At 39.7% G+C, this 20,870-nt stretch overlaps 1 protein-coding gene across 1 annotated transcript in view; it reads right to left on the minus strand.

The window, feature by feature from the left end:
- Positions 1–20,870, minus strand: part of LOC139723129 (syntaxin-18-like) — a 38,256-nt gene that overhangs the window by 14,703 nt on the left and 2,683 nt on the right. Inside the window, exons 4-9 of the mRNA XM_071634395.1 lie at positions 20,185–20,262; positions 18,433–18,499; positions 16,633–16,712; positions 15,015–15,091; positions 12,090–12,148; positions 10,176–10,245 (exon numbers count right to left, since the gene is read on the minus strand). Coding sequence (XP_071490496.1) covers positions 10,176–10,245; positions 12,090–12,148; positions 15,015–15,091; positions 16,633–16,712; positions 18,433–18,499; positions 20,185–20,262 — 431 coding nt within the window. The remainder of the gene's footprint in view (positions 1–10,175; positions 10,246–12,089; positions 12,149–15,014; positions 15,092–16,632; positions 16,713–18,432; positions 18,500–20,184; positions 20,263–20,870) is intronic.

Here is a 20,870-nt window from a genome sequence, read left to right on the forward strand (position 1 = left end):
TTGCTACATCTGGGTGGGCTTGCTAACTTTACAACTGAGCTGTGTTTCGATGCATCACTGAATGAAATGCTGATGAAAAAACGCATGACAAGTTCAGTTAAGTCCCTTGGGCACATAAAGGATTATTAAATACCATTTCACCAACTATTTGTATCAATCATTGAAGTGTTTGAAGACCAACTGGGTCCCATCCCCAGGCCCTAAAAAAAGGGGGGGCACCCCGGGATGTGCCATGAACATGATTTTTCTGTCTGTTCACATGAGCACTTGCACATAACTCAAACTGCTTACAATTATGCTTACATAAGATATACGAGTGATTAAATCAAGCACTTGAGTGGTGATATAAGAGTCAATGGGGAATGGGAAAGCAACTTAGACTAAATATGTCACATACAGCTAACACCATCTTCTTTTTCTCGTATGGCACATGGTTGTTAAAACACTTCCTGACAATTGCTAGTCACATGGGCAAAGCACGAGGGGTGGGCATCATTCGTTGGTTTTTCTTGTGTGGGTAGGTATGGGGGCCACTTCACCGGGTTAGTACCCTGCTCTTAGCGACGAATGAATGAAGTGGGATCTTTTACGTGCACGAATCATGACTAACTCACACACGGGACCTCCATTATAATATGTCCTTTCTGAGGGACAGAGTGTTTTGCCTCTTACTGGACGGGTTGGTATGATTACACACAACACTGCTCAGCTTGGCTTGGGAATTGAACCCGGGTCCTTTGGATTGGGAGGCACTACCGACTAAGCCAAAGCACCACCCTATATACAAGTATACAGTCAAATCTCTCAGCAAGGTACCTCAACTCATTCCATACAGTAACATGTGATTCGGTAAAGATGTATACATTTGTGCTCCTATATGTCTACTATGTTTGCTTGTGTCCGTGTGTGTGTGTATGTGTGTGTCAGTGTGCGTGTGTTTGTGTGTATGTGTATATGTTTTGTGGGTGTGCATGTCTGAGTTATCTCCAGGTGCAAGTGGTCCTGGTTTCTGGAAGGTTACAAGACCTTTTTTTTGTGTGTGTGTTAACAACAAATGTCAACAGACACAACTTCCAAGTCAGACAAACCTACATAATTATCTTCCCCTGGTAACAAATGGGCTTGGATGGGGGCACATACCTTATACATGTAGGTCATTACTCTTTTTAACAATTGGAAGATAAGTTTGTTTTCTCCCTTCTCGGCCCCCCCCCCCCCTCACCCTTAAACATCATCCCCAAATACCAACATTTGATATGGCAAAATGTCAGTTCATCAGCTACCATTTGGGGCTTGATTTGAATTGATCAAATTTAACCTCGGCGGGCTCTTGTGCCAAATTGTTGCAAAAATGGCGTCCATGTGAACAGGAAAAGCTTTGGCAGAGGTCAAACACCTGGTGCATTACTAGATGCAATTGACTACAAATTACTAAATATTATGAGAATTCCTGTGCCTTAATGAGGTGACCTCCCTGTAAATAAATTTTGTCATCAAACAGACTCAATGTATCTTATAAAAACTCAGCTTTTACTCTCTCTTGGCTCATCTGATTGCTCTTTATTCGACGTAATTTCACTCTCAAAGAATGCCCTGAACTGAGTTATAATAAACCATTTATAATTCAAAACAAATATTACTTGTAACAACAGAAAGTAAGTTATTATTGATATGACATTAAAAACTTCTCTATGACATGAAAAGGGTCTGTTCATATTGCAATATTCCATTATGTCTACTAGGTAAGATTTTTGTGACTTTTGGCCCCCTGTACTTTGAGATTTTTTGGTCATGAATTTTATTTTCTTTTTACCTACTTTGTATAATCTAAGTCAAGAACTCCATTCATTAATTCCAGAAAGGCTTCTTCGACAAATTGCATGAAGTTTTGAATTATGCAACTTTTGCACCAGCCTTACTGTATCCCTTCTTCCTCCCCTCCCCCCTCCTGAAGAAAAGGGTTCTTTTATCATAAAGAGCATTTGCAGACAAATCATGGCAAATTTTATGCACCTGAGCAAATTCACTTTTCAAAGCTAAGCTTGCACGGCTTGAGGGCCAAGTATGTTCAATTTCTACTCAAAGGATCTTAAAGCAATTAAGTAAATATTATTTTGTAACTCCTGGTTTGCAAACGGACAGATAAACAGCCAAACTATCTTAGCCTACAGACATACTAAGAAGAGTAATTACAATTCAGTTTTTGGAAATAATAATAATAATAATAATAATAACAATAATAATAATAATAATAATAATAATAATAATAATAATAATAATAATGGTAATAATAATAATAATGATAATAATAACAATAATAATAATAATAATAATAATAATGTTAATAATAATGATAATAATAATAATAATAAGAATGATGATAATAATAATAATAATAATAAGAATAAGAATAAGAATAATTTGAGGTAATATATTTTTGAAATACCAAACTGTCTAGTAAATCAAGGCTGTTGCCGTGGAGACAAGTCAGCATAACTAAAGCAAGGTCCATGGTTATAGGCATGCCCTTTGGAGAGCAGAAAGGTATTCCCCTTGTGCAGAGAGGGAGAGGCTGGGATATAATTCATCTGACATCCACCTCGACTCACATACCATGCAAAGTCTCCCATAACGTCCTACCATAAATACATGTAGACAGAAGAGTGCGTGCACCATATCACCTCAACAAACTTCAGAGTGAAATGAAGCATTATCTACAAAATCTCTTTGTTGGCAGTCAGTGTCCTTTTCAAAAGTAATTACCAATCTTCTTTGTCTTTCACACCCCGCAAACATATGTGCACATGACTATTAACAAACCAGTACACAAAATACCTGTTGCCTAGCAACGCAATCAAAGAAGAAACGCGAGCTGATATCTCTGCTAAAAGGTCATTAAAATAGTTGCCCATAAGTGACTAGTCTTGTGACACAAAGGTTGGTTATTTGATTGACTATCTAAAGTTAGTCCTTATCATCACAACTTGCCACTCTCTCTGCTCTCTCTCTCTCGTTTCCTCACGTGAGCCGACGAACATCAGACCTTATCGAGGTCAATCTAATTTGAACGCCGTGCGCTCCACAGTTGGTACCGCAAATCTCTCCTCGGGACTCGCCAAACACTGTCCCCTGTTCGGAAGGTGACATCCCCCTCCCCCCCCCCCCCCCCCCCAAGAAAAAGAAGCACCCGTTCAGACCTCTGTGTCCTCATTTGATGGTCGCTACTTTGGTTAGCTAATTGGGCGTTCCCAAGTGGGATCTTCCTCTTTCTTTGTCTCAAGAGTCTGGTGGGGGGGGGGGGGGGGGGGGGGGGGGACTTCTTCACACCTTCGGCAAACGTCAATCCTCATCTCCACCCTCAGGTCTCCACGGCGACCTTGCATTGCCGCACATAGCAACAAAGGACACCGCAAAAAAAAAATATCACCTCTCGGCGTGTAACGCCAGACGCACACCCTGACTGGACATGACAGGAGTTCTATTTTTGACTCACGCAGACAAACTATGCAAGGCACTCATAATCCTACTGCGTGGATTTTTAAGGATTTGGGTTAAACACAAAGAAAATTGCTTATAAATGTTCACATACAAAGTGACTCCTGTTATGAAGAGAACATGAATTTTTCATCTCTTCTCGTTCTATTTTTATCTATGCATTACCTGACACCAAATGAACAATAGTACTCGCAAAACATGCACTTTAGAAGTTCAACTGAATATTGAAGGTGAAAATGTTTGAGAGCATGGGAGAATGATCACAAGCTCTTGTCTCTGTAGACAAAAGACAAAGGATTTTCATACCATGTGTCAAAAGAGTCATTTTGCTCTACAACATCTTGAAGCAGCAATTTTTCCAAATCTTCACTAAGTTGTCCTCACTGAGAATACCAAACTTAACAGGGGAATCTGACTTGTACAAAAGTGTAAGCTATTAAAAATGTGCACCAGATGATTTCCACTTGGAATTCCTCATTGGTAGATGAACACAAAATGTATAACTGCATATGAACTCATTGCACAACAAAGACCAGCTAATACATCAGTGTGGTTTTTTCTTCACACATTCAATTCCATTGTCAACTTTAAGAATAAGGAACCCGTCAAACAAGGTATTTATCAGCTGCTAGTGCATCCATCAACATTTTACTCGTTTCCCATGAATGCATGAACAGTTCGGTGAATAACCCGTTGAGAACGGACTGATTTCACTACAACACACATTTTCAATAGAGGCCTGCCCAAGTATACTCGGGACTCATCCACAACGGGTTAACACATGAAGCTCATGGACTCATCATAACAATGGGTGTCCCTGAAAGATGATTTCTGTGTTAATTGCAGTGACAAATTTCCTCTCTTCGACTGACGTTATATCACAAATGTTGCCAGGCCTAGCGGTCTCTTCCCAGTGCGTTCAAGTGACAACTGCTGTAATCAGAATATCACCTGTCACATTTAAGCTCAAATGAGCTAACAGATCTAATGTGAGAAAAAGGAAAATATTCAGCACAGTCCCTTAATTTTATTGGAATATCATACTGCAGGCATCTATGAGTTGCTATGAGTTGTCTTTTGATGAGCAGTCACATTTTACAGGAATGACACATCATAATTTGAAATTATTGTCTCCCATGAAGTTGTCATTTGGAGCTACAGATAATGTGACTGTTATCTCCTGGAGACCCCCCCCCCCCCCCCCATCCATAATGCTCTGCAACTAGCGGTCACTGCCTCTCACTCTAAAATTCGCAATCAGATGAAAACATCACTACACTATATAGATATGAAAAAAAATGATTTGTGTTTTCTCACCCCATCCCCTCCCCCATGCCAATAAATACAAAAATTGGCACATTTCCATGGTCATAAGAGTTGATCTCATCTTTGCCTCATCTGCAAAGAGCATCCAAAGCCACAAATGGTTATAACAGGTTACGGAGTATCGTCTTGACATTAAAGGTTATGGATTCTTAATGGGAAAGTGTCTAAGGTAGTCGCTGTCTCAGTGGAAGACTTGAGATCTCCAGCCACTTAAAAAGTTACAAAGGATGGGAATTCCATGACCTAAAGTTGCCATGGCAATGCAGAAATGGGAACCACATGGCAGACAACTTTGCTCAATTTCGATACTGGACTGGAGGATAAAAAAGCTGATACACCTCTCGACAATTTATGACTATAGATAGGATAAGAGAATAGGTGATATAATATCCTCCCCTCCCCCATCGTCCATTTACTCCCTTACCCCACTTTTGCATTCCCTCCCCCTCCTTCATCTCCCCTCGACCCCCCCCCCCTCCCCCCACCCCCACTGGACTGAAGTCTACAAAGCTGATACACCCTTGGACAACTTATGACTAGAGCTCAGGATGAGAAACCAACAGGTGATGTAATCTTTACCCCATCATCCTTACTCCCTCATCTTCCCTACTCAACCCCCCCCCCCCCACAAAAAAAAAATAAATAAATAAATAAAAGGGACAAAGAGAAAAAATTGAGAGATTCTCTTCCCCTGCCGCATCTGGTTCACTTTCCCCAGTTCCCGACGCCCCAAAACTCGTGGGGGGAAAAACTGACAGTACAGTTTATCAACAACGATGCCCCCCTTGATGAGATGCATGCAGAGAGAGATAACCAGCCTGGTATGTCGGGAATTCCACCTGTTGCCCGCCATGTCGGTCACCCCCGCCGTGAGCTCGGTCGCACGCGGGGGAATGCCTCACCGACATCACATGATGGAAGGGGAATTTTTTCCATGGCGCCCATCCAGCGCATGATGCATTAAAATCACTGGTATCTCACCACTGGGTAAATATAGACAACTTTGTTATATTTACATCCCCCCCCCCCCCCAAAAAAAAAAAAAAAAAAAGTGGCTCCATCCCTTACTCTATCATCTCTCTCTCTCTCTCTCTCTATCTATCTATCTATCTATCTATCTATCTATCTATCTATCTATCTATCTATCTATCTATCTATCTATCTATCTATCTATCTATCTATCTATCTATATACATATATCTGCCTGCCAACCTATGTATCTCTCATCCCCTTGATATTTCACCTGTACTTTCACTATTTGTCTGTTCCATTGTCTGCTGAACTAGACAACTGTGGTATGCTTGACATATTTGTCTTCACTTTCATCTCCATTACAACTTAGTGGTCCCTTCATACTTTCTCTTTCTCACCTTTCATTTCATCATAGTCTCACTCTCACTATCTCTCATCAGTAATTGTGAAGATAGATTTGAGTAGAGAGATATAGAACGATACATGATCAAAGTTATCAATCGATACTGCTAACGAAGTAAAACAAAAATTAGGTTCTAAAAAGAAGCATCAAACCATAGACAATACAAGTTATCAATCGACATTGTTTACAAAATAAGGTTCTGACAATGAGGGGATCAAGTTTATCAACATTGTTTTTTTCTCTCTTGAAGAGACATATGCTGCAATATCAGATTGAATGATGCAAGCATTCAACATGCCGTCCAATCTATGCATATCTGTGTGTGCATTTCACACTGAACTTGAAAGTAGCAGGGCATCACATAGTTTAAAAGTTGAGAAAGTTTTAAAATATTTGATCAGAAAGTCAAACGATTGGGCCAGAACACTACCGATACAGACCTGATATGAAAGACATGTGATATGATATGAAATGATATATGATATGACTAGACATAACATGACAGTACATGACAAGATTTATGATGATTATACAGCATGTGACGTGAAATGATGTGGCGTGATGTGATGTGTTGTGATGCGATGCGATGTAATGCGATTTATAAAATGGGTTCAAGAATGTAGCCAATAGGAAGCGCTGAAATGAGTCACCTGTGCTTTGGTTATTTTAGTCCCATTGCACTGTGTGTTAAATCCTATTGCCGATCGTCTGTGCGCGCGGCGGCTCCTTTGAATTGCAGGCATACGCGCTGCCAATCCCGTAAACAACTTCTAGTTTGGGCTGCCGGCCGGCCGGCCTTTCTTGTGCATAACATAACATGTGTGGCGTACGTATACTCTTATACGTACAGTACTTATATGTGCGGGATTTCCCAGTGCGACGTGCTTAAATGTTTGGGACGAACATCTTCATCGGACATCTTGACCCACAAAGGTACGTGACAAATGCTGTTAGTTTTCGACCCATTTTATAAAACAAATGATGCACAGGATTATTTCGTGGCGTTAGTGGAGATGTAGCGCACTCGAGGGTATTTACAATTGTGAAACATGCACGAGGCAAACCCTGTGCATCATTTGTATAGCGATGCTATGCGATGCGATTTGATGTGACATAATGTGATATGACATTAGATTATATGTGGTATGGTATGACTATACTCATACTTTCCTTGGATGGCAAACACAATGGCAAACACAATGATAAATTGACAGAGTATGAATAATTGATACTTTTGCAATTCAGCCTGGTTGACACTTATAATCAATTCCCACACTGTATATTTAGCCTTTGAATCAGCATGGCTGTTATCACATATAATTGCAAAAACCAATACAGTGCACAAAAGTAAGTCTTACCCTGAGACAAGGTCCACAATCCTTAGTGGGACTACACATTTTTTGTGTGGTTTCTAAGGCAACATATTGTAGAATTCTTGTGTTAAATGACTTCTACCTCAACTTTCATGCACCTCAGTTGGATTTTTGTAGAAAATGATTTTAATGATACAATAGCTGAGGAATACAAGACTAGATGGTGTAACAATCTGAGATGTTATGAAGTGAATACCATGGCTAAAAATATTCCTTTACGACCAGTAAATCATAGCACCGGTAACACTGAATTTTCAAATTCTCCATTTGTCTGAAATGAGTTAAGTCTTTGCTGGAGCATATTCATTGCTTCATATACTTGGAGCTCCCTAATGAACTTATCTTACTGAACAAGAGGAAGATGTCTAACATAGGATGAAGAAGGAGGAGATACTCTTTTTTTACGACTGGAGCTAAAGCAGGGCAAGGTGAATGTAAATTGTTGCAATGTTGCATGAAAGGTGAATGCAAAGTCTTGCAGCAACCTGTATACAAGAGTCATGGGGGGGGGGGTAAGCTTAAGGCTCACTTGAGCTCGTAGATAGTACTATTATATGACCTCAATGCAACCTCCATGCAGTTGCCCCATGATGGTATGTCATCAACTGAACTTGTGCCTAACAACTCTAAGGACCCTACAATTATCGCTCCTTTCCTACGCTGGTATCTATACACAATTTGGCTTATCTGACTTTCTGATGGAAAGGTGCTGATGATTGATATCTATGATAATTTTCAACTAATAATTCTCATCCCCCGCCCCCTCCCCCCCCCCCCTCCTGGGACCACATATAATTATACACTTTGAATAGCTTTCCCTACCAAGAGGGGGTGGTTCCTGACAAGTCTGCCTACCTCTAATCACAGAGTCTAAAAAAAAATTCCAAACCTTGCAAAATATTTGTACGCTAGATATGTATCAGGCACAATCGCATCTCTTACCATCATTGTCAGATGATCAGAAATCATGCGCTAAGGGGGAGGTCACTCAAACTGTGGACACCAATCACGATTTAAAATTAGCGGCTGCAAAGTTTGCAGACCGAGTGAGAGACAATGGACGTGTATGCTGGCATGATAACTGCTTCCAATGTGTCATTGTCACAAGATATTCACAATTTCATTTGAGTTCAGTTAACCCATTCCATACAGGAACCTGGTGGCCTGTGTATTAAGTCTATGGGGATTTCAGAATTCAGTATGGAATAGGTTAATGTATTACTGATGGCATACAAAAATGCTATACTTCCCATGCAAAGGATTTGTATCTTTTCCATGCCTCTTTCTCACATGACAAATCCAATTTCAGTTCATGACTGTTTATGACACTTTATGAATCTCTGCTACAAAAAAAAAAAAAAAAAAAAAAAAAAAAAAAAAAAAAAAAAAATATATATATATATATATATATATATATATATATAAATCTCTCTAATGCAACTTCATAGACATTTTATGACAAATTATGATTATCTATTTATCATAATCCTAATTTTTGACAAAATATATTAAGTTGTTCTTGTGTCTCTATCTCCATTTTTTTTTTTCCTGGGCTTTCTTCTCCATATCTTCTGAAGCCAATCAATGCTATTTTGAAGCCTGGCTTGTCCAGATTTTAACAAAAAACTGTTTGTTTAAAAAAAAAAAAAAAAAAAAAAAAAAAAAACGAAACCCAACTAATTAGAAATCTTAGCAGAGCAGCAGAAAATCGGATCATTCAGCAGTATTTCACACATGTTTATTATCAATATCAGAATTATGGATAGAACATTCCTCATTTTATCTTTTTTACTCTTTTCTTTCCTTGAGAGATCATAGTTTCTACAAATACTTGATTGCTAAATGTAAGACGCTTTGTTACTGGATGCTTGTTATATTTGTAGCTTCTTCGCTACATTTAGTCTAGGAGCCATTGTTATCAATATGGTTTGAATTTTCAACACCTAATTTTAACAATGGTTATTATTTGAACTTCAAGAAGGATGAATCTGACAGGGCTTCCTATGACAACCATTTTTTACATTCCACCCATTTGCCAAATTTTACATAAGGAAGGTTTGAATTCAAACTACGAGGAGTCAAAACTCTGAAGCTTGAAGTCATGGAGGTGTGAAGAAATCTCTAAGATCTCACGGATGGCTTTTTCACCTTTCATGCTTGCATACCATCTATTGAGTGGGACAGTTGTGTGGTTCAGTCAAAAGAGATTATAGGGAGCTTTTGCAAGGCAACACAGTGAGCTGTGCGATGGAGGAAACAACCAACCTTGACGTTATCCATTCTTTGGGCGGTTGTGCCCTCGGAGCACTTTCGCTAATGCATGATGCAGCAACTCGGCCGAGTTGCATTATCTCCCTGGTGCAAGCACATGCATGATGTCACATCCTTCAGCTGTGTCAAGGTTTCTAGTGCAATGCTAATTTGGTCAACTACCATCGTAGATTCGAGGGGATGCACGATGTCAAGCTCATAACCTATGCCAACTGTTGAAATATGCACACAACACACCCAATCTAACATCAGCGTAGATACCACAAATGTTCCCTGATGCAGAGTGCCAGGCATGCGATGGGTATCAACCGAATGTTAGATCGCTTGGGGCTTACCTGTTGGAGAACCTTGTCTGCTATGATTTCCTGCAGCTTTGTGATCTCCACCACCTTTCCTTCAATTTGCCTGTGGAAACAAAATCAGTGTCAGCACAGTCAATGCTCGGCCAATGTCAGCAGGGATCTCCCTGCCGTCCGAACTGAGTACAGCCTCAAGATTTCTGATGGTTGCCACTGTCATGGAAAAAACTACCTTCTTACAATGCATAAACATATGCCATTAGCCAGTGTCCTCTTGAGGTTTGCACAGTTACAATGATGATAATGCTATACCAGTAAATGTACACAGCTGAAAGGTCTTTACTTTGCTGCTTATATGGTAGTGACACTTACTGTACATTGCAACTGCGGGCATAGTCTTACAGTTTTGGTCATAAACAGAGTATTCTGTATGTTTCACAACACTTTACACCCTGTCAAAGACCAAAAGAAAAAAAATGGGGAGACTTTGCCCATGAAAAAAACAACAACAACAACAGCAAACATCTAAAAAATGGTTTACAGACAATTTCTATGCCTAAATCATTGAGCTAAAACCAGAGTTTTGTTAATTGAGCATTTGGCTGACTGGGGAAACACCTGGCAATGAAGGATATAGTACATAAAAATTGAGAGTATGCATATCATCATCTATATCAGGGCCAGTTGCCTTGTTGACAAACATAAGCACTATTTCATTTCTGAACTTTAGAAATACACAATATCTCCCACAAACTACAACAACCTCCCTCCCCTCCCTATACCCAAACCCCTATAAAGGGTCATTGGAAGACACATGTTCTAACAAGGCAAGTGCAATAATGTGTCTCGGCCATTCGCGTACAAGAAATTGTACGCGAATGGGATATAACAGATTAAAAAAAGAAGATAACAGATAAAAAGAGATGTGAAAGTGTAAAAATTTATGGCAAAAAAGAAACGTGCCATAAAAACTTAACATTGGGCCCTTAAAGTTTGTTGACCCTTGGCTGTGACCTTTGACCTTGTGTTGACCATCCACTTCCCAAGGGACATCTACCATCCAAGTTTGGTCACAAACGGACCTATGGATCAAAAGTTATGACCCATAATAGAAACGTGCCATAAAAAATTAACATCGGGCTCTAAAAGTTCGTTGACCCATGCTTGTGACTATTGACCTTGTGGTGACCATCCACTCCAAGGGACATCTACCATCCAAGTTTAGACACAAATGGAGTTATGGATCAAAAGTTATGACCCATAATAGAAACACGCCATAAAAACTTAATATTGGGCTCTTAAAGTTTGTTGACCCATGCTTGTGACCTTTGACCTTGTGGTGACCATCCACTCCCCAAGGGACATTTACCATCCAAGTTTACTCACAAATGGAGTTATGGATCAAAAGTTATGACCCATAATAGAAACGCACAATAAAAAATTAACATTGGGCTCTAAAAGTTCGTTGACCCATGCTTGTGACCATTGACCTTGTGGTGACCATCCACTCCCCAAGGGACATCTACCATATAAGTTTGGTCACAAATGGAGCTATGGATCAAAAGTTATGACCCATAATAGAAACGCGCCATAAAGACTTAACATTGGGCTCTAAAAGTTCATTGACCCCTGCCTGTGAGCCTTGACCTTGAGGTGACCTTCATATATGGTAAAATGTGACACTTTGTATGACCCCTCTTCCCTCTAAGTTTGATTGCAATTGAAGCCCAGAATAAAGAGTTATTGAAGTTTTTGTAGCGTTACGGACAGACGACGGACGGACGGACGGACGGACGGACGGACACCGCAGGCGATACCTTAGTCTCCCCTCACCTCCAGTGGGCTTGACAAAAATGTTTGACTCAGTGACTAGCTTGCCACTTTCATTAAATAAATTATTTCTTATTCCACATTTTCAACCCCAAATCTGCCCTTTCCAAAATGGCTTACCTGACTTCGTCCACCATGCAGTTCATCTCACTCAGCAGTCTGTGGTTCTCCTGCTCAAACTGTAGAGGATAGATCAGATAGAATGAGCATGACATATCATCTATGCAACACCTGAGAAGATTCTTGCTATGCGATTGGTCAACTGCTCATCATGTGACATTCATCAAAAAGTATTATGGCATGCTTTTACTGTCAAGTGTGTAATGTGTGTCAAGCAAGCTTGGATAGCGCAAGCTGACATCAACTGTGTGCATTTACTCCCATGACTGGCTCTTGATCAAAGTCACAGTCATGTGTGATCACACTCCTCTGATGTCATAATATGCAACTTTTGTACCGTACACTCAATCAGTTACAAGCTCGCGCCAAAGTACTTACTATCAACAATTTCAACTGATCTCTTTCTTGTACAACTGTACCATTCAGCTTTCCCTGAAAAATGGTTGTCATTACTGCATTACGTTCAGGAATCAGTGGGGACCACACTTGTTATTGTCCAAGGTATCATATAAAACAAATAGGGAATGGAATTCCTCCCTGCAATGGAACAAGATTTCACATTGATTCAGTGAGAGATGATGCGCTCTATTTAAAGGACAAGTTCACCTTCATAGACATGTGGGTTGAGTGAATGCAGCAATATTAGTAGAACACATCAGTGAGAGTTTGAGCAAAATCGGACACTCCGTTAAAAAGTTATGAATTTTTGAAGTTTCTGCTCAGTCACGGCTGGATGAAAAGACTACTATAGCTTGTGATGTCACATGAGTACAACGATATAAAGAAAGAATAAAGAAAATTCAACATATTTCCATTTTTCTCCCATAACAAAAGAACACTCGACTTCTCTCTTTCAGAAGGCAGGGGGAATTATATTACCCTTAACATACATCAGTAGCAAGTCGAAGAACTGTGCACTTTATTCAAAAAGTAAAGTTTTGTGAAATTCTCTTTTTATTTTCCTTATATAGTTGTACGCATGTGACATCATACACTGTAGTAGTCTTCTCTTCCAGCAGTGACTGCGCAGATACTTAAAATATTTGTAACTTTTGAATGGATTGTCCAATTTTCCTCAAACTTTCACTGATGTGTTCTACTAATATTGCTGCATTCTCTCAATCCTTATGTATATGAAGGTGGACTTGTCCTTTAATCATACTTCACCTCGTTGAATGGCGTGTATCAACTTTTACCAAATGTGAAATCTCGTATCATCACACTCGTGGACATTCACAATTGTGTACGGGTGAATTGCCCCAACAAATGTAAAAGTTCAGTACCTGCTCATGGCTGCCAACATTCACTCATTAAAATCTGGGAAATTCCAAAGAGCAATCAGGGAGATACTTGTGTGTCACATACCACCCAACAGGCAAAACTAACTCTCAAATCGAGGAGATTGATCAACAGTCTACTCCCGTTACAACAAAGTCCTCGGGACCAGCAGTTTTCTTTCGTTACATCGAAATTTTGTTACAACCACCAAAAAACAACAACAACAGCAATAAAAATCAAAGACAGAATAATGTTGCAGCCTGAATTTTTATGTTATAACCGGAATTTTGATATAAACCGTGTTCGTTATAACGGGAGAGCACTGTATTCTCTAATTAAGACATGAAGAGATATCAGAAGTTTTCAGGAATTCTCCTGCAGAATCATCCAGACTTGGCAGATCTGCCTAACTACATTTCACCTGAACCAACACATCTCAAACAAAGCAGCCCTGGTTTACAAAACATCTTGAGTGAGTGCGAAACAAGTGATTTTTATTACCCTGGCAATGACAGCTCATGGGATGCAACTGTCACAGTGGAAGAACTGTGGACAATACTTTTTTTGTTTTAATCCATAAAAACTGAACATGTTTTTGCATTGGGAATAGAAGGTACCTTGGGCACACTGATGGAAAGACAAAAATTTGAGCTGTCATTTCTTGCAAATGAATGTCGTTGAGTGACATACAATATTCTGGCATCCATTTAACCTCACATTCTGGTAATAAATAAAATCGCCATAGAGGGATTCTATTGCAAAATCACGCAGAGCTTACGGTGTACACGATGTGCAACAAAATCCAGGGGCTTTTACTTTTATTTTTGTGGGTGAGGAAATCTCATGTACGTATTTATGTAATATTTCAACCACAATTGTCATGTACTAGTGTGTAATTGCTCTCGTCTGTGTGTGCATGTGTGTTGCATGAGCTATTGCCGACAGACACATGCTTCATGACTTTCTATGGTGGTCTACATGTGTCCACAACTACAGTTTGACCTCAATTATCCGGCCTCCTTTTATCCGGAAATCTCTATTATCCGGATGCGTTCACGCAGTGAAGGACTTCTTTTCTTCATCCAAAAATTGAGAAAAAACAGTGACTTTAAACTCAATTGAAATTTCTACAAACCTCACACCATTTACCTAAAATATTCCTGACAGAACTAACATAAATTCACTCCACATTATCATCGTAAAAGTAAGCCGTCATCACCACCGTTGCGGGGTACGCTACCTGCCTAGCTGCCAGTGCACTGGGACGGCAGCTTGGACGGCAGCTACATACATTAACATTGTGTCTCCCATATCCAGCCAATTCGCTTAAATCCGGATGAGTGCCGGTCCAAACAGGACAATCGAGGTCGAACTGTACTGTAAAACCAGAAACATTCACAGCATGAAACTTTCGTCAATTGGAGCCTGCGCCCTTATTTGAGGCATGATACTTTTGCAAAATTGCCACCGCATTCAATGCATACGTACAAAAAAGCTTTCATGTGCATTGTACTTTCGCGAACCTTGGCTCCTCACAAGATTTGCGAAAGTTTCATGCACACTTAAATTTCTGGTTTTACCACACACATTTCGAAGCCAAAACGTAATGCCCGGAGAATCTTACCCATCAATGATCAGGAAACTTACCAGTTGCATCTCCTCTGGAGACAACTCATCCGCTTCCTCGTCTGCTGCCACTGAGTCGAGTTCTGGTAATCTTTCATCTATCATTTTAAAAAAAAGAGAGAGAGACAAGGGTTTAGATGAAAAAGGCCTTCAAACCTTTTTTCCAAGAGTCTCCAAAAGTCGTAGCTTGGCAGCAACAGAAAAACTAGAAATGTCCAGAGTCATGCAACGGAAACTGTGCATCCCCTGGTTTGATGCGAGATCTCTGCCATACAGTACAATTGTATAAGCTGTATGACTATGACAAACATCTGTACAATATATTACAAAAATCCTTTAAAAATGTGAATGGTAAAGCACACACACAAATATGACATGGTGGTGACTTTTGACCCTGTAGAAGGAGAGACATTGGGGACAGCATTACAAAAAATAATGGGGTTTCAGATAGTGTATGGCTAGTACAAACATCTATACCAAAAAAAAAAAAAGTATGGCTAGTAGGGCACATACAAGTAGACCCTCAAAAAGACAACACTTTTCATGCACTAAAGACAGCAGAAGCTAGGGTGCTATCACCAAGACTTATAGACAGCTACATTTTACATGATGCATCTCCATACCAAATTTGAAGAAAAATCCATGAAGAAACTTGGCCATTATCGTTCACACAAATGTGATGCAGCAGCAGCGCAACACTGCTAAATCCAAAATATCCTCAGGTATGTGTTCATGGGGAGACACTATGTTTTTTAAAGAGGACTAACGCGATATGACTCTCTCGAGTACGAGTGTATAATTTTTGACAGACTCTTTGATGACAACACCATTACGGTGTGAAAACTTACAAACTGCAAAACATTATTAAGAGAATTTTCTGTTCAATATCTTACCAAACAGAGCTGCCAAAACTTTGCAGCGTGTAATCACTGAGATCTTTGTGATAAAGTGCAACACAGTGGTCGCATGGTCTAAGGGGGCAGTCCTAACCCATTGCTGGCTGTGACATGGAAACCCGAGACAACCAAATCACGTCTGAAGACACCAATAACATGTTTATGAGTGGTGCCCAGCAGCACAAATTGGTAGTTTGCAACAGCTATGACTCGTTTGCATTCTTTCCTGTCATGAGAACTGAGCTGAGAAAAAGCTGAGAATTCTATCCTGCGCCTTTAAAATCTCATCGTCTCAAGCTTATTTCTAAACCTGCACCTATGGCACTGAGTGATTGACATCTGTCCCCTTCCCTGAACACTAATGTGTGAAAAAGGTAAAGCCCAAAGTGCTAAGAAGTATAAAGGCATGATAGATAGACCTCAACAGCCATTGTGCTGGTAACAATTCGTATTTCCACATCCCTGCTCAAAACCAACCACCTATAGGGAGACAGTTCAGCGATTTGCAATTTCGATTGCCACAAGCCGCCATTTAGAGCTGTAACGAGCCACAAATCCTACCAATCACTGAGTGCTCGCACAAAACTAAGAGCACTTATAAACTGAATCAATCAGATTTCTGACACTTCCAAGTTTTCTGTCTGCAAGGTTAAAGGTCATCTGCCTTTCTTCAAAACAAAGAAAGATCTTTATCGGGTCAGAACTGGCAAAAGTCATGGTCAAGGATGCTGTACCATACTCACTCTGACCACCATTTTCTTTGGTGGAAGCTGGCTGGGCAGACTTTGAAGAACCGGAGGAGACTTCGGAACCCAGTCTTGATCTGTGTGTAAAGAAGTGTGATCAGGATATGTCAGGATCAGGTCATCCCAACAAGAGGCAATTTGGTCCTGAGGGCTCACTTGCCCTGTATACGTGTTATTCATGGGATGCTTAATGTCCACGATGAGAAATCACTGACGCATTCATGTTTGTTTCTTCCATACTTCAAAAGCACATAATAATTTTTCAATCACATCACATTACATTACATCATTTTACAGTAAACAGCTTTCAAACTTTAACACAGATGTTTTCATAGGAAATAGGGATTTGAGGTGATGAACAAAAGGAATAATTTTTCCCTTGTGATTAAGAACAACAATTATCCTGATGCTTTAGATGTAAGAGTAAGTGGGCACTTGCCCAATAACTTCTGCCTGTATCTGGTTTTATCAAATTTATGTTGATCTCTCAATGACCTACACTTTATGATGCATAAGGTACGTGTATATACAGTGCACTCCTATTACAACAAACACGGTTTTAACGAAATTCCAGTTACAAAGAAGTAAAAATTCAGGCCGCAACATCACGTGCTCTATGTTTTTTATTGTTTATTTGTTTGGTTATAACGAAATTTCGATATAACGAAAAAAATCTGCTGGTCCTGAGGACTTCATTATAACAAGAGTCCACTGTACCTATCAATCCCTAAGTCACAACAAAGGAAAGATGTGCTTTGTGGAGTGGAAAGGGACATGATCATCTTACCAAGCAAACAATACAGACCTACATCAATGCATAACAACCACATTGTGTCATATTTCTGCAGCGGCATGAATTGTACTCTAGCCCACACAATTCTTTCTGTCTTTGAATTTTTCAAGTGGTCACCACTCTTGTACAGTCTGTGGTCCATCTGTGTGCAACTAAGCCAAAGGGGAGGAGGAAGATCTAAAACTGACTCTCTCGTTACCATTGATGACTTGTTTGACTTGTACAATATGATAGACAGTTCGAGGCGCTTGGACTGGGAGGGTTAATGAGGATAAAGAGGCTCTGCGTTGGCTCCAATGTAGATTAACATAGATAGCTATATGACAGCAGTCCGCTTCATACAATCAGTGACATTTTACTTCCTCAAGAGAATGAAATATTTTCAGATTAGCAATAACTTTTTCTGAAATAAACTTTGACAAACTCTTTATCCTTTATTGCCTTCTGACATGGTCGTTTAATTGAGGAACCCGCACATCCCTATTGTGATGTCAACTGACACATGGGAAATTAGTAATACTTTTTTGGGGGAACATGGGTGGGGTGAAGGGAAGCTGCCACACAGGACCACACCCTTACAACGGAGACTCCAACCCCAAGCACCTTCTGATCTGGAGATTCTCCCGCCTGAAACCCCTAGCAAACGGGAGACTCCAAGTTGATGTGTGCGAAGTTCCTAGGGTTCTAGATGTTCTCTGGTGCTATCTAAGGCTTATTTTTTCAACATACGACAGCAATAAGTAAGAAATTCTTTCCACCGGGAGACACAGAGCCAGGGCGGGAGAAATCAAATCTCAAGCGGGAGAATGGGAGATTTTGCAAAAATGGGCTTTCGGCGGGAGATCTCCTGTTTTCGTTGGAGTCTCTGTTATAATCTTGCACCAACAAACACAAAGCCACGCCTATACACTGGTTGCACCGGTCAACGCCCTAGACAAGCAATTGCTGCTGAAAATTTAGTCCAGCCACCCCTCCACCAATCCCACCCCAACATAAATACTCACATCCGTTTTTTGTCCACGACACGCTTGACTCTGATGGCTCTCTGCTCGCTGTACAGCTTGCACACAGCTGGCAGAAAGAAACAATATTCCAAGCAAAAGCACATCAGGAATGGATTTCATCTTTACACTTTTATAAATTTTTACTTCCATTTCATTTCACTTCATGCACATTCTACCAAAATCACTTAACTTTTGTGAGAAATAACTATGTATCTGAAATGAGATATGTTGGAACATCTTCACAAGTTTCCATCTATATTCAAAAAGATTCAAATAACTTTGAACAGAAGTTTAATGTGGCAAGATTACTATCCACTATAATGCAAAAAATAGTGTCTAATATGACTGCTGGTGTTTGTTCACCATTACTTCATTACTTAATTTCTTCAAATGATTTACACAAAGCAGAACAGAAGACAAGCTCTTTATTGCAGTTTTTGAATTTAAACTGTCTTGCTACGGCAAGTGATAAACTGTTGCACACCTTCATGATATCTCATTCCAATTACACACGGTATGAATGATTCAAATGTGTAACCCATCGTGAAAGTGTGATTTAAAATTAACCTACCAATATTAGATCAATCTGCCGAGTCTGTAATCGTTACATATTCCAGATTCAAACCTTTCTAATTTGCAAACTGTAGAAAGCTTTTTCTCAAGACCCACTGCAGAAACAACAGGAAAGCCAGCTAAAGAGTTTTAAGAAAATTACTGATGAGGAGTTTCTGCAGTGGAGTGACTAGGAGATTAGCCACGTAAATGGAAGAGGTCAATTTCAAACAGAAGCATAACATGCTTTACAGAAAAAAAAATAAAAATCTCAAAACATTTCAACACCTCAAGGTTTGGGTAGGGAGTATTCATATATCTAATGTTAGTTTGTGAACAATTATCAAATATGTAGGTTTTTGACTAAACCTCATTTTTCTACATTTTTATTAAGTCACATACATGTATTTGTGACTACATCACGGTAATGTGGCAATGGGACACATACATCCGCAACAGGAATATATTGTCCATTCACAAGTTGAATTATCATTGACTTGTGACGAAATGAGAACAAACTTTCATTACGAACTTGTGGCAAAAAGGAAAAGAGGTATGTAAAGTGGCCAATAATTTCCTTTCAGATGGGTACCTTCCATGGTTGTTTATCAGGAATTCATGACAAAAATGAGACAAACTTTCCAATTAAGTTCATCTGGTGCTTTCCATAGGTATCATACATGGTGGTTTGATATGAACTCAGAATGCAAAAGAAAAAAAAATGAATCAAATTCAAGACTACTCAAGCTCCACCTTTCAGATAAGTCTGCATCTCGATATATCAATTCATAATCTAAAAGAGACAAATTTCAAGTGAAGTTAACTTTATCCTTTTTTAACCTTATTAAGTCATGAAACAAACAAAATGGTAAATAATTTTTGAGGCTTGGTCCAATGTTCCCTTCCTGATGGGCAACCCATGAGGTGATATATATGGTTCAATGACATTTGCTCCTGCGACAATTGCTCCCATGAAATTTCTGCACGCTAAGCCAAACATAAATTCTACCCACAAAACATAACTCTCACCCTAATCCTAATCCTCACATCAAACTAAACATAAAACGCTATAACGATCCTAACCCTAACCCAAGCCCCTGGTGAAAATATGACCGGAGCAATTGTCGCAGGAGCAAATGTCGTGTCACCAATTTATACAGACGCTGTGATAGAAACGAGACCAAGACGGTCCCACCTCACCTTTCAGATAGGCATCGATAAGGTCAAAGACCGCCTCTCGGTGTTGCCGTACCTGTCCCGTGACATTCTGTCTGGCGGCTGTAGGGTTGGATGAGAAAACAAGGATTTAGTGTATTGATGACCTCATGAGATGAGCCATGCATTTTCCACGAATGGGAGATAAATCCTCCAGGGTTATACATTTATTGATGGCTGTTAACGTATACATTTAATTTGAAAAGAAGTTTTATGTCTGCCAGTAGCAGAAGAGCTGTGCTATAGCTATATATTCCATGATGCACAATTCTGCCTCTGTAATGATGATAATGATGACAATAATGATTGATGTTGGTAGTCAATACTACACAAGAACGTGTTATTTGTCTGGAACAAAAGCAAGGCAGGGTTGCAGCTCAATATTCCTTTGTTCATCACATTATCACTCATACAGTACAACCTCGACTTTGCAGTAGTGACGTTTCAGCTGTCAGCATGGCAATCACACTTGTAAAAGCAGTAGACCCAATTACAATCATATTATCTAGTGCTGACATGAAATGGCTCAAGATTAGCTCACGAAATTATACAACGTGTAAATGGGCTTTAGCATTTGCATTCATGGGAAAAAAAAATATCACATAGAAAGTTGTCAAAGATAGTACGGGGGGGGGGGGGGGGGGAAGAAACAGAGCTTAGTCTAAATATTC

This window comes from Diadema antillarum, unplaced genomic scaffold, assembly GCF_040938485.1.
Source record: "Diadema antillarum isolate AM-2024a unplaced genomic scaffold, OU_Dant_1.0 scf00000181, whole genome shotgun sequence".
Taxonomy (NCBI): Eukaryota; Metazoa; Echinodermata; class Echinoidea; order Diadematoida; family Diadematidae; genus Diadema; species Diadema antillarum.